This window comes from Biomphalaria glabrata, chromosome 7 (assembly GCF_947242115.1).
Source record: "Biomphalaria glabrata chromosome 7, xgBioGlab47.1, whole genome shotgun sequence".
Lineage (NCBI taxonomy): Eukaryota > Metazoa > Mollusca > Gastropoda > Planorbidae > Biomphalaria > Biomphalaria glabrata.
The window spans coordinates 40,274,198-40,288,057 of record NC_074717.1 but is presented as its reverse complement, the minus strand read 5'-3'; the positions used below and the strand labels follow the sequence as shown (position 1 = coordinate 40,288,057).

The 13,860-nt window shown below is 38.7% G+C and overlaps 1 protein-coding gene across 5 annotated transcripts in view; it reads left to right on the top strand.

The window, feature by feature from the left end:
- The window catches only part of LOC106076801 (uncharacterized), an 85,483-nt gene that overhangs the window by 50,182 nt on the left and 21,441 nt on the right, over nucleotides 1-13,860 (top strand). For all 5 annotated transcript variants that reach the window (XM_056035077.1, XM_056035076.1, XM_056035080.1 and 2 more), the window contains 2 exons: nucleotides 2,081-2,676; nucleotides 3,904-4,019. In XM_056035077.1, coding sequence (XP_055891052.1) covers nucleotides 2,403-2,676; nucleotides 3,904-4,019 — 390 coding nt within the window. In that variant the 5' untranslated portion in view covers nucleotides 2,081-2,402. The remainder of the gene's footprint in view (nucleotides 1-2,080; nucleotides 2,677-3,903; nucleotides 4,020-13,860) is intronic.

The following is a 13,860-nucleotide window of genomic DNA, read 5'->3' as shown; positions in this document are numbered from 1 at the left end:
GTCTCCTACCCACATTCAGCAAATCATTAAATTGTGTTTATGGCACAGTTATCGAACTTGTCTTGAGCGCTCAAAGAAATTGTTTCCTGTGCATTAAGGGCCAGTGTGCCGGTGTAGAGGGTTAACAGTGGGTAGCGATAACTGTCATGCCATTTCTTTGATAGAAATTGATAGTTTTAATTAAATAATATCTTGTTGCCATGTGTCAGTGAAAGAAAATTTAGAGTATTTTTTTTATTTGAAATTTGGTTGAAAATACAAACAAGAAAATAAAAACAAATACTTTAAAAAAAATTCTTATATTAAGCGTGATATCAATTAGTTTGGATTAGTCATGTAATTAAATTTATAATAGATGTAGACTAACAATAAAAAGCATTTATTAAAAAAAAAAAAGGGGGGGGGGGGAAACGTCCTGAATTCGAAATCATGGATCAAGCCTTCTTCAGTTTCTCAAGCCAACTTGTAAACCACTCTGGCAGTGGAGAGCTTATGAACATGTAAGAGTTATCTATTGTTTCTGTAGTCTTGTTCTATTTTTCATGCTGTGTTCACTAAGACTCAGAGGGTGACCTCTAAAAGGGACTAATTCACTTAGTCAATGACAATTTCTTGTCATGTGGCCAACCCAACGACCAAACGCCTTTACTTTTACCATCTAAAGTCAGGTACCCATTAGAGTTGGCCGGACTCAGGGGCGCCCTGAAAATTTCGAAGTTCGAAATCCCAATCCTCACAGAGATTCGAACCCAAGGTTCGGAATCCAAGCGCTTAACCACTCATCAATCGCGCCCCCAAGAGAACGTGTAGAGTGAAGTGTTTTTATTTACTGAGGCCCTATGTTCCTAGAGGAACTTAAAGGACTGATGGAGATGATGATGAATCTCTTTAGAGTGTTTAAAACCTAATAGAAGTTAGTCAAATTTTGTGTACCCTTTATGTCTAAATCGCTGGAATAGTCTCTCCTGAAAAAATAAAGACATCCAGCTGTTCAGAAACACTTTATATGTCTTTCGCGCCTGTCTTCGGCAAGGACTTTTCTCTGCGCCTTTAGTGTCCCGTGGCCTTAGTGAGAGCACTCCAACTGTCTCTTTCAAAGGCCATCTGCTTCCAGCTACTTTCCTCCAGACCAGTGAATGCAAAATGGCGTCTGAGACCTTAATAGCGCTTCGCGGGAGGAGGGGGAGGGCAACTCTATGACACCGTCCTCCTTTAAGCAAAAAAAAAAATAAATAAAAATAGATCGCCTATGGCATGCGGCCGTCCGCCATGCGAAATAAGTGTCCGACCCATTGCAGTTGAAGAACGGTTAGTGGTGTGGACATATTCATATTTATAATAGTTTCTCTAGATTCTAGAACTATATGCTTAAATAAAAACCAAAAAAAATCTGGCTAACTGACCAAAAATGTATTAGACTTTCAGAACATCGAAAGTTGTTTTTCTTATCTCCTTCTTAGAAGTCTTCAAAAGTTCTCAGCCATTTTTTCCCCTTTACTTCACATTTTTGAGTCCAATTAAAGTTTGACTTAATTAGTCTTGAATCTTCTGCATCGACCTGACCCCATTCTATCTTTTGTCTCATGACAAGCCACGCCTTCTTGAGCTCCTTTGTCAACGGTTGTAGCAACAATAATAATGATTTTCTTTTTTTTATAGCATCAAAAGAGAAAAAAAATATAAAGAATTAATCCAAGAGAAAGTTAAAAACAAACAAAGAAAATCTAAATTATCTCTTTGTTTTCAGAAAGAGGCTAACAAGCCAAAACAAAATGGCTGCCAAACAGCATAAGGGCAAAAGGCGCGAGCACTTTTAGACAAGACAAAGTATTGTCTTCATCGAAACTAAATCTGTCTGACTGCTGTCTTCTGTTGGCTTCACTACTTTCACCTAATTGGTGGATTCCGGTTTAAACCGAAATCAAATTATTTTTTTTTTTGGGTTAGATGATGATTACATATAACTAAACTGTGACATATTAAATACAAAAAGTTTTATTTCATTCATTTCTTCAAGTGATGAACATTTTTAATAACATAAATGAATAATTAGTATCTCATTTTTTTTTCTTTATTCCAGAGAGTACAGAAAAGCTAAGACGTCACTCTTGGACAGCCTTGAACTTGTCATCTGGCCTAGAGTTAGTGTCATTAAGAACGTCTGGATTAATGCAACATTGACACCTGACAACTGCCCATCTATCATTACGGACATCTAAGGTTTTAATGACTTTGTCGTCAAAATTAGCTGATTACCCCCGATTTATGGATAACCTTTGACCTCTCCAAACGATCAATCAATGGCTGATAAGAAAGATGTATGGAAATAGGATGACCTCGTCAAGGTAACCAATGAAAAGCTTCCAACCTACTTAGTCGACAATGACCTTGCCAGCCAGCCAATGAATAGCTGCCACCCAGTGCATTACAACCATAGCGTGCTGGAAGTTATTCATGTCCTCTTTAGTCGGGAAGCTGCCATCGGCGAGCGGCCCCTGACCGCTGATGAAGCTGCCATGGTGACCTGCGATGTCCAGGCTCTTCGCACAGCCCAGGCCTCTGTTGTGACTCAGAACCTTCTGGTCACTTTGGTCATCCTGTCTATGTTTATGGTCACCAAATCCTACTATAACCACATCAGAAGGCAGATGGCCAAGTGTACAGTGTTTATTATTGGTAGGTAGGTTAGATTACGAAATATAACAAACAACTTTATTACACTTTGAGAAATATACGAACAATGTGGACTTCCTAAATGTTAAATATCCTTCAGTAAAATACGTTTTCTTGTCCTCAAATTTAAAAAGTAGGAGCAGCTTTATATGAAGAATTACTCGTTTTAAAAGACAGAAGATTATAAGTCGACTAATAATAATACACAAAGCCCTAAACCCTTTTTTGAAACAGAAGTAAGAGGCTAATAAAAACTCGAAAATACTAGCCATATGTAGGAATAAAAGCTGACAGCATACAAAAATATCGTACGTAAAATACGGTACTTTTTAACTAGCATCACATACAGAACCGAAATGATTCAAATGTAGAATTAAAGATACGTCTCTCCAGCAAAGTTGGAAATGCTTAATTACTTTGACCTGTTTTAGAACGGACTAATAATAAACTAATTATCCTTATAAAGTAAAAGCCATTTGGTAGACACGACATACAATCTCTAATGAAAAATTGTGCTTATGCCCCAAAGTACTCTTTTCAGATGTATCTATCTCATACCTTTTCCCCCATCAAAATGTATTTTGTGATCAATTTATTTTATTTTTATCTAAAATTTTAAACTATCTGTTATTTTATTTTATTTTCCAAAACGGCCCGCCTAAAGCCCCCGGAAGAGTTCGTTACCAATATTGAAATACGCTAGTCTTATATATTTTAAATTCCTTTTTAAAAAAACGTGTCTAACTGTTTAAAATCATCCTTCCTGCCATGTGGCAGACTCATCAAATCCTCAAGACAAGAATTTAAATCTCGCCTGATGCATTTTATTTTATCACGTGACTGTATCACATGACACCACTTCTAATCACTTTGCAACAAAATCTTCCCACCACAAAGAGCTTCCTTCTTCTTTTCAATCTTCCGCCCTCATCGTGTGTCCAAGATAATTGCAACTCTTCCAGAAAAAAAAGTTGCTTCAAGCGTTGTTTTTTCTCTGCCTTTTTTTTTTCGATGCTACGATATCTGGAATTAATGTAACCCTTTTTATCCACCCTTTCTCTTGTCTGTCTCCCTGTTCTTCTGTTTCTAGACATAACAGCATCCTTCACAGTCGTATAGATCAACGTGGTTCCCCCCAAAAGTGCTGCAATGTCCCCCTTTTAGCTCGCGAATTCTCCTTCTAACAGCCACTCACACTTCCTGGCAAACCTTGTGTTTTCATTGGTTTAGGTGCAGGCCCAACTGGCTTGACGTCTGCGCTGATTGCATCCCAGAATCCCCACGTGACGCAGGTCATTGTTTACGAGGAACTGACGAGAGCTGCCCTGATTGAAAGATCGCATCAGGTGAGAGATTTTATAGTTGTGGCTTGTCATCTGAGGACACCGTCGATGGCATGACATGTCATACGGTAATGGAACGGTTGAAACCAATGTTCGAACTCAATACTATTGTTCAAGTAAATTAAAAGCCCAATAGAAACACACAACAAACACAGGACAAAAAAGTTATTGGAAGAAAAAAATTAAATCCATGACGGTTGTGTGAGTTTGTGTTTCATTGTATCCATTTTGTTTTTGGTAGTTTGTTGACATTTAAACTATTTAAACAAGGTTACAAGGACAGTTTGTATGGTAACACAAACTGAAAATCGGCCCCCGAAGTGGTCCACCCAGGCAGATAAAAGGATATCAAAGACAAATGACAGAGAAGAATGGAGAAAAAAGGTTAACAGATACTGTGTGGTGCTCCTGCGGTCCAGCAGACTAAAGGATAGGTGAATACCGTGAAAGTGAATGTGAAGTTAGATGTGAACCTGGCCTAACAGATGACTTATAATGAATATCTAATTGATCTAATTGTTTTGTAAAGGGTCAATATCTTATTCCTCAAGAAAATAAAATTTCCGTAAAAAAAATAAAATTTCTTTGCTTAAGTGTTCTATAGGTGATATCTAGTACTACAGTTCAAGCGATAATATGAAAAACTACTTATTAATTGTTGTTTTATAGTAAACATTTTTTGTGTGTAAATATAGTACTTAATATAACAGAACTTACATAACTTAACAATACAAATGTAAAAAAAAAAATTTTTTTTGACAAAATCTACAACCGTTTGCATAAATGTGTTAAAAAATATGATCAAGCTGGGACTCTTATAATAAAGTGCCTCTCATGTTTGTTACTATTAATAGTGAATAGTTGTAAAAGTGGTGTATTTTTACGAAAAAACAGCTTGCATAAGTGATTTAAAAAATTAGATTTTTCGCTTTTAGAAAAGAAAAAAGTAGCCGTTGCATCAGAACTTTGAATGGCCTAAAATATTATGATGTCGGATTTTCAATATCTTTTCTAGTTTACGAGATCTAAACTGGACTGACGGATAGACGGACCGACACACATTCCACACAAAACTAATAGCATCTTTTCCCCTTTCGGGGGCCGCTAAAAATGATTTTCTTAAATATATTGACAGCCTTGCTTTATCTTCAATATAAAATTCTTACCGATGATTCATTCCCTAGCTGGTGATCACTAATTCTCCCAATTAGTTTAACGTGTTGTTTTGTTCGGGTACACAGAAGTAGCCATTTTCAAGATCGAAAACACAGTGGTTAAATTCACCAAACAATTTATTTTTTTTTATTCGCAATTTCGTCCTAATATGTTTTTTAAAGCCAACATTCAAATGTCTGAAGTACAAAATTGTTTTTCCTTCTGCTTCAATCAATTTTTAACACTTTCTTTCGTTCAAGTTTTTCTACACAGATCTAGATCTGGATCTTAAATGTAATTCACCTCTCAATGTAGATTTATAAAGGGCGGGGTGAGAGCGAAAAGGTTGGGGGGAGAGAAAAGTGACCAGACGTGAGTGTTTTGTTGGGAAGGCGTTTCAGAGCGGGTCATTCCAATTAAACGTAACATATACTAGAATACACTGGCCTATAGTTCTAGCTTTTATTGAAAAAAAAAGTTCATAGTTGGAACTGAAGACTTTCTTTTTGGAAGGTGCCAAAAAAATGATGCGATTATTATCGTAATGCTGACGGTTCCACTGAATATACAAGGGGGAGAAAAGTGTGTTGTTGTGGAGAGGCGTTTCATTTCAAAGTAGTGTGCGGTGAATGGAGGGGCGTTTCATTTCAAAGTAGTGTGCGGTGGAAGGGAGGGGCGTTTCATTTCAAAGTAGTGTGCGGTGGAAGGGAGGGGCGTTTCATTTCAAAGTAGTGTGTGGTGGAAGGGAGGGGCGTTTCATTTCAAAGTAGTGTGTGGTGGAAGGAAGGGGCGTTTCATTTCAAAGTAGTGTGTGGTGGAAGGGAGGGGCGTTTCATTTCAAAGTAGTGTGTGTTGGAAGGGAGGGGCGTTTCATTTCAAAGTAGTGTGCGGTGGAAGGGAAGGGCGTTTCATTTCAAAGTAGTGTGTGGTGGAATGGAGGGGCGTTTCGTTTCAAAGTAGTGTGTGGTGGAAGTGAGGGGCGTTTCATTTCAAAGTAGTGTGTGGTGGAAGGGAGGGGCGTTTCGTTTCAAAGTAGTGTGTGGTGGAAGGGAGGGGCGTTTCATTTCAAAGTAGTGTGCGGTGAATGGAGGGGCGTTTCATTTCAAAGTAGTGTGTGGTGGAAGGGAGGGGCGTTTCATTTCAAAGTAGTGTGCGGTGAATGGAGGGGCGTTTCATTTCAAAGTAGTGTGTGGTGGAAGGGAGGGGCGTTTCATTTCAAAGTAGTGTGCGGTGAATGGAGGGGCGTTTCATTTCAAAGCAGTGTGTGGTGGAAGGGAGGTGCGTTTCATTTCAAAGTAGTGTGTGGTGGAAGGGAGGTGCGTTTCATTTCAAAGTAGTGTGCGGTGAATGGAGGGGCGTTTCATTTCAAAGCAGTGTGTGGTGGAAGGGAGGTGCGTTTCATTTCAAAGTAGTGTGCGGTGAATGGAGGGGCGTTTCATTTCAAAGCAGTGTGTGGTGGAAGGGAGGTGCGTTTCATTTCAAAGTAGTGTGCGGTGAATGGAGGGGCGTTTCATTTCAAAGTAGTGTGCGGTGGAAGGGAGGGGCGTTTCATTTCAAAGTAGTGTGCGGTGGAAGGGAGGTGCGTTTCATTTCAAAGTAGTGTGTGGTGGAAGGGAGGGGCGTTTCATTTCAAAGTAGTGTGTGGTGGAAGGGAGGGGCGTTTCATTTCAAAGTAGTGTGCGGTGAATGGAGGGGCGTTTCATTTCAAAGTAGTGTGTGGTGGAAGGGAGGGGCGTTTCGTTTCAAAGTAGTGTGCGGTGGAAGGGAAGGGCGTTTCATTTCAAAGTAGTGTGTGGTGGAAGGGAAGGGCGTTTCATTTCAAAGTAGTGTGTGGTGGAAGGGAAGAGCGTTTCATTTCAAAGTAGTGTGTGGTGGAAGGGAAGGGCGTTTCATTTCAAAGTAGTGTGTGGTGGAAGGGAAGGGCGTTTCATTTCAAAGTAGTGTGTGGTGGAAGGGAAGGGCGTTTCATTTCAAAGTAGTGTGTGGTGGAAGGGAAGGGCGTTTCATTTCAAAGTAGTGTGTGGTGGAAGGGAAGGGCGTTTCATTTCAAAGTAGTGTGTGGTGGAAGGGAAGAGCGTTATAACACAAGCCGATGAAAAAACAAACAACTGATGGGCCTAACTAGTGTCTGTGTTGGGGGTTTCAACCATAGCGTAGCCCGGGTATCTGCTCGGTAAATAATTTTTGTTAAAAGTTAATTGATGTGAATATTGATTGTATACCAGCCAATCGGCCTTGGACACGTTTATTTCACGTATTGTACCAATGCCGCCTCTGCCACACATGGGTATTGAGTGTCGACTTTTTACTACACAGATGACAGCCGCTGACACTGCTACAACTCTCAAGTGCAGTCACTGTCACGCAGTTCGGATAAATAAAAATCTATAGTTTAATTTAATTTCCGTTTCCGGGTTGTTCATACATTTTCTAGATCTCAACATTCTTTGCAATGTTATGAATAGGAGGGATAAGGATGTTTTATTTTATTATTTTAATTAATTAATTGAATAGTTTCACTGACCTAAACAATGCCAAGGACGATAAAAAGTACTTAAATTAAATTGCTTACGTTATCGCCACGTTATCTGGTTCACCAGATACACCAAAATGATAGCTATTTATAGTTTTTTTCCTCCATGTATGAAAATCTAAATATAACGTGTCCTATATCTGAAGTCATTTATGCACGTATTTATTATACACTTTAAGTTCGAGGTATGACATTATGACAAGTTCTAAATTGGATCAATGTTCTTTGAACGCTCAACTCGGCGAGGGACATTTGAGGAGGGACATTTGAGGGCAACACAGATTGTTGTGGTCACTGACTCAAAATCTGTACTACAGGCTTTGGAAAGCCCCGGACCATGGTCTCCCAATATCGACACTGTCATCATGGCTTCACACAACATAAAACAACGCTATAGCACCCCTGTAACAATGCAGTGGGTACCGAGTCTCATAGGTGTCACTGGCAACACTATTGCAGACTCCTTGGCCCATTAGGGAGGGCAAATTCCACCCACTGACAGGCTGTAAGTTTTCATCTTGCTCTGACTATAATTAAAAAAACAGAAATGGAAAAGTGGTTTGAGTGCTGGGACAAGTCTCAAAAAGCCTGTGGAGTCTGGGAGCGCATGAGGCGCCCTGACCGCACTTCCCCGTGGTGGAGGTTGTCCAGACCTGAGCAAGCTATTATAGCACAGTTCAGGACAGGCCACTGTTCTGTTGTCTCATATTTCTCACGACTATGGCCAAATTTCGATTCATGGTGTCCCCGCTGCGGAGAAGAAGAGGAAACCGTGCCTGATATTCTGTTTGACTGCCCCAGACTTGCTGATCTCCGTCTCGACAGGTCTGGGAAATCAAAAATTCTCGACCTGTATGGCGACATTTATGCACTACGCAAGACAGCAGGGTTTCTGTCCAGGGTTTTTGCAAGAGATGACTTGAGCCTCTCAAGCCCTCACACAAATGGAGTTTGATGAAGATGATGATGATGATGAAGTCTTTCGAATAGTGGACACATGATACGAATGTTGGCGTCCCTAGGTCTACTTCAAGAATAAACTACAACTTTGCAAAGCATACAACATCAGCCTCTTAGTCAAACTTAAGGACAGATTCACATATCTTGGCAGTACACTATCCAGAAGCGTAATAACCTGCCCAGTGTGCAGCCGAACATTCCGGGCTCACATAGGTCTCACCAGTCACAAGAGGAGGCACAAAACCCCAGTGCAAAGCCATCAGCCCCCTTGATGACAAAGTGGTCATCATGGAACCACGGTGGACGAACTATATATATATATATAGTCTAACTTGTATGCTTGACTCGACCACTAACAAACTTATCCACATGAGCGGGTCCACCTCAAATGTTTTTTGCTGATTGGTCCAGTGATCTGGGCTTTCAAGCTAGTACTATTTTTTGATGACTTTTTTTTTATCGACCCAATTAACCGTTGAGGCTGAGTGGTAAAGCGCATGGCTTCCAAACTGAAGGTCCTCGGGTTTGAATATCGTTGAAGACTGAGATTTTGAATTTCGGGATTTTTAGGTCCGCCCAAACCTAATGGATACCTCGCATTGGTTGGGGAACGTTAAGGCGGTTGGTCGTTGTACTGAACACATGATACCCTTGTTAATCGTCAGTCATTTTTCACTTTTTTTTTACTACAGCTTACAGTGGCTAGCCCCATCCACCCTAGCGAAAGAGTTGTGGGAAAAAATTCACATAATCTAAAAAGAAACCTTTTTTCTCCATATTTAGTAACAATAAAGAGAAATTAATGGCATTCACATATTGAAACTTTATACAAAATATTTTTTTTCCAAACCTTGTTTTTTTTTTGTAGGAAACCTCAGAATTTGCGCTATTCAATTTTAGCTTTATCATCATAGGAATCCTTGAGCCTCTTTTATGGGCCTTTTTTTTATTTTATTTTTTTTTTTCATTATGATGTATCACTTTCAGAGAAGTAACCATACACGCATTAAAAAAAAAGGTGTGAAGAATTAATTTATATATTGTTTTAAATATTGCCTTAATTTTGCTTGTACAAATTTTAAAGGGATATAATGCTATTAATAATATTCTATAAACTCATTATTGTATTTTCATAGCCCTCTATTTTATTATTATTTTCCAGGCTTATTATTTATTAATGTTTGCGATATATTTTATGGAGTTTAGAATAGACATGTCTTTATATTCATACTTAAGTAAATTTATAATATTCTTGATTAGAGTATGCATCTACTGAATAACTGTGAGACTCCTTTCTGTTTCACAATTTGAAAGAAATCTACACTACTTCCTACCCATCTACCACAGCACAGACGTCATTATATAGTTTCATTTAATATTAATAGCCTTAAATTCCCGAGGTCATAATGGCCGGGCTTCCATTGTGCTTGTGTCAAAAAAAAATATTTTTTTTCATAAGAAAGTATTCAAAAACTGTTACGTTCCTGGAGCACCTGATGTTGTCCCTTACTGAAACCAATGTAAATCTCTAGGTATAGCACAAATCCAATGTGATTGCAGCCTTGAAAGACTCACAATTCTTGTTTTGTTAAAGACACACACACGCCACTTCCACCGTTTGGCACACACTAACGTTGCAGACTCAGCGAAACGAATACAAAACATGTGTGGAGTGGGTTACCGAATAAATACAGCAGGCGAACATTGACAAGATAGCACGTGACAATGACTTCAGAACGATGACTTCAGAACGATGACTTCAGAACAATGACTTGACTTCAAGACCATGACTTCAGAACGATGACTTCAAAACAATGACTTGACTTCAAGACCATGACTTCAGAACGATGACTTCAGAACAATGACTTGACTTCAAGACCATGACTTCAGAACGATGACTTCAGAACAATGACTTGACTTCAAGACCATGACTTCAGAACGATGACTTCAGAACAATGACTTGACTTCAAGACCATGACTTCAGAACAATGACTTGACTTCAAGACCATGACTTCAGAACGATGACTTCAGAACAATGACTTGACTTCAAGACCATGACGTCAGAACCATGACTTCAGAACAATGACTTGACTTCAAGACCATGACTTCAGAACTATGACTTCAGAACAATGACTTGACTTCAAGACCATGACTTCAGAACGATGACTTCAGAACAATGACTTGACTTCAAGACCATGACTTCAGAACGATGACTTCAGAACAATGACTTGACTTCAAGACCATGACTTCAAAACGATGACTTCAGAACAATGACTTGACTTCAAGACCATGACTTCAGAACGATGACTTCAGAACAATGACTTCAGGACGACGATTGGTATCACAACACTTAGCAATGGTATGTCAAAGAAAAAACAACTAGTTTTGCCGACTAGGAGATATGCCAACCACTCAACCAGCTCTCGGGGTACACATCAGCAATCAGACGTGAAAGACAGAAGGAAAGCTAATAACACCATGGATGGGCGGATAGCGGTCATCAAGCGAGGAGCTGTGTCTGCTTCGCTTGCCCTGTGTGTACAGAAAGAAAGTCAGATACAAAGTGTTAGAAAGTGAGATGCAAATGAGATACAAAGTGTAAGTGAGTTGCAAATGAGATACAAAGTGTAAGTGTAAGCAACTGTGATACAAAGTGTAAGCAACTGTGACACAAAGTGTAAGCAGTGTGATACGACGTGTAGGTGTAAGCAAGTGTGGTACAAAGTGTAAGCAATTAACGTAATAAATTAAGTGTAAGCAAGTGAGATACACAATATAAGCAATGAAATACAACGTGTAGGTGTAACCAAGTGTGGTACAAAGTGTAAGCATATGAGATACAAAATGTAAACGTAAGCAAGTGTGATACACGGTGTAAGCAAGTGTGATACACGGTGTAAGCAAGTGAGATACAAAGTGTAAGCAAGTGAGATACAAAGTGTAAACAAGTGAGATACAAAGTGTAAGCAAGTGAGATACAAAGTGTAAGCAAGTGAGATACAAAGTGTAAGCAAGTGAGATACAAAGTGTAAGCAAGTGAGATACAAAGTGTAAGCAAGTGAGATACAAAGTGTAAGCAAGTGAGATACAAAGTGTAGGCAAGTGAGATACAAAGTGTAGGCAAGTTAGATACAAAGTGTAAACAAGTGAGATACAAAGTGTAGGCAAGTGAGATACAAAGTGTAAACAAATGAGATACAAAGTGTAAGCAAGTGAGATACAAAGTGTAAACAAGTGAGATACAAAGTGTAAACAAGTGAGATACAAAGTGTAAACAAGTGAGATAGAAAGTGTAAGCAAGTGAGATACAAAGTGTAAGCAAGTGAGATACAAAGTGTAAGCAAGTGAGATACAAAGTGTAAGCAAGTGAGATACAAAGTGTAAGCAAGTGAGATACAAAGTGTAAGCAAGTGAGATACAAAGTGTAAGCAAGTGAGATACAAAGTGTAAGCAAGTGAGATACAAAGTGTAAGCAAGTGAGATACAAAGTGTAAGCAAGTGAGATACAAAGTGTAAGCAAGTGAGATACAAAGTGTAAGCAAGTGAGATACAAAGTGTAAGCAAGTGAGATACAAAGTGTAAGCAAGTGAGATACAAAGTGTAAGCAAGTGAGATACAAAGTGTAAGCAAGTGAGATACAAAGTGTAAGCAAGTGAGATACAAAGTGTAAGCAAGTGAGATACAAAGTGTAAGCAAGTGAGATACAAAGTGTAAACAAGTGAGATACAAAGTGTAGGCAAGTGAGATACAAAGTGTAAACAAGTGAGATACAAAGTGTAGGCAAGTGAGATACAAAGTGTAAACAAGTGAGATACAAAGTGTAGGCAAGTGAGATACAAAGTGTAAGCAAGTGAGATACAAAGTGTAAGCAAGTGAGATACAAAGTGTAAGCAAGTGAGATACAAAGTGTAAGCAAGTGAGATACAAAGTGTAAGCAAGTGAGATACAAAGTGTAAGCAAGTGAGATACAAAGTGTAAGCAAGTGAGATACAAAGTGTAAGCAAGTGAGATACAAAGTGTAAGCAAGTGAGATACAAAGTGTAAGCAAGTGAGCTACAAGGTGTATCACCATAGAAACAAGTTGTATAATAATTTGCTTGTAATTTGATTTGAATTACATCCGGTATCTATACAGAGATGTGAAATGAGGCAGACAGACAAATAGACAGACATAAAGAAAGGAAGTTATAATCAAGGAGAAACAACCATTGAAGATATCTTCTAGACCTAGTCCCATATTTCACTAGAATCTACAAAGATGCTGAAAGTTCTGCTATATATAAGGGGTTAGTCTAAACAAGTGGTCTACTCAGGACTTAGTGACAGTGGCGTAACATCCATGGCGCGAAGTTACATATAATATCTAGATCCATATGGATCAATGAAGCAGTCTTAGTCTTAGTCTTAGTCTTAAGTAAGGAAATATCACCATATTACTTACGATGCCAGGCCAACGATGGTTTTCCAATATGAGCTGACAGTACAAAAGCCTTCTGGCATTGTTTCAATAAAATCAGCCTCTTGCGCATTATGCTCACTGCGCTAAACAGTAGCCTACTTAAAAACATGGTATTAAATACTTCTGTCAGCTGTGTTCATGAACTTCAATGAATTTTTTTTGTCAAATGGAGGGGGGGGGGAGGGACCCATCAACATATTCTTGAATCCTTGCTACGCCACTGCCTAGTGGCATGTCTGGATATGCCGTTGATGGATAGTGCTGAGTGATTTGAATTAGGACCAAGGACATATCCTTAAATTTAATCCTAGCATAAAAACACAAGTAACCTCACTGGTGGATAGAATGGTGCCTACATATAAATTCGAAGGTACACAATTCTAGCATATGGCTTAAAATAAAAAAACATTTTTATTAATCAATTATGCATACATATGACAATATGACATAATTTTAAAAAAATCACTAGCCACAAGGGACCTAATTTTAATGAGAGAAAATAGCGAAATAAATTTCTATAATGGGACGTGTAGAAAGTATATATCTAAATGTCGAATTAAAATTTCAAAATGATCAAGTCAATGGTTACATTAAATATTGTACAATAGTACCCTCTACCTGGAGGTGTGAAAAAATAAATTCTAACTTTGAGATTCACTGATGTGGCCAGTCTATTGATCCAGAAGGACATTCAATTTCTATGGTGGTCACCAGACTGGAATGTAATTAACACATTT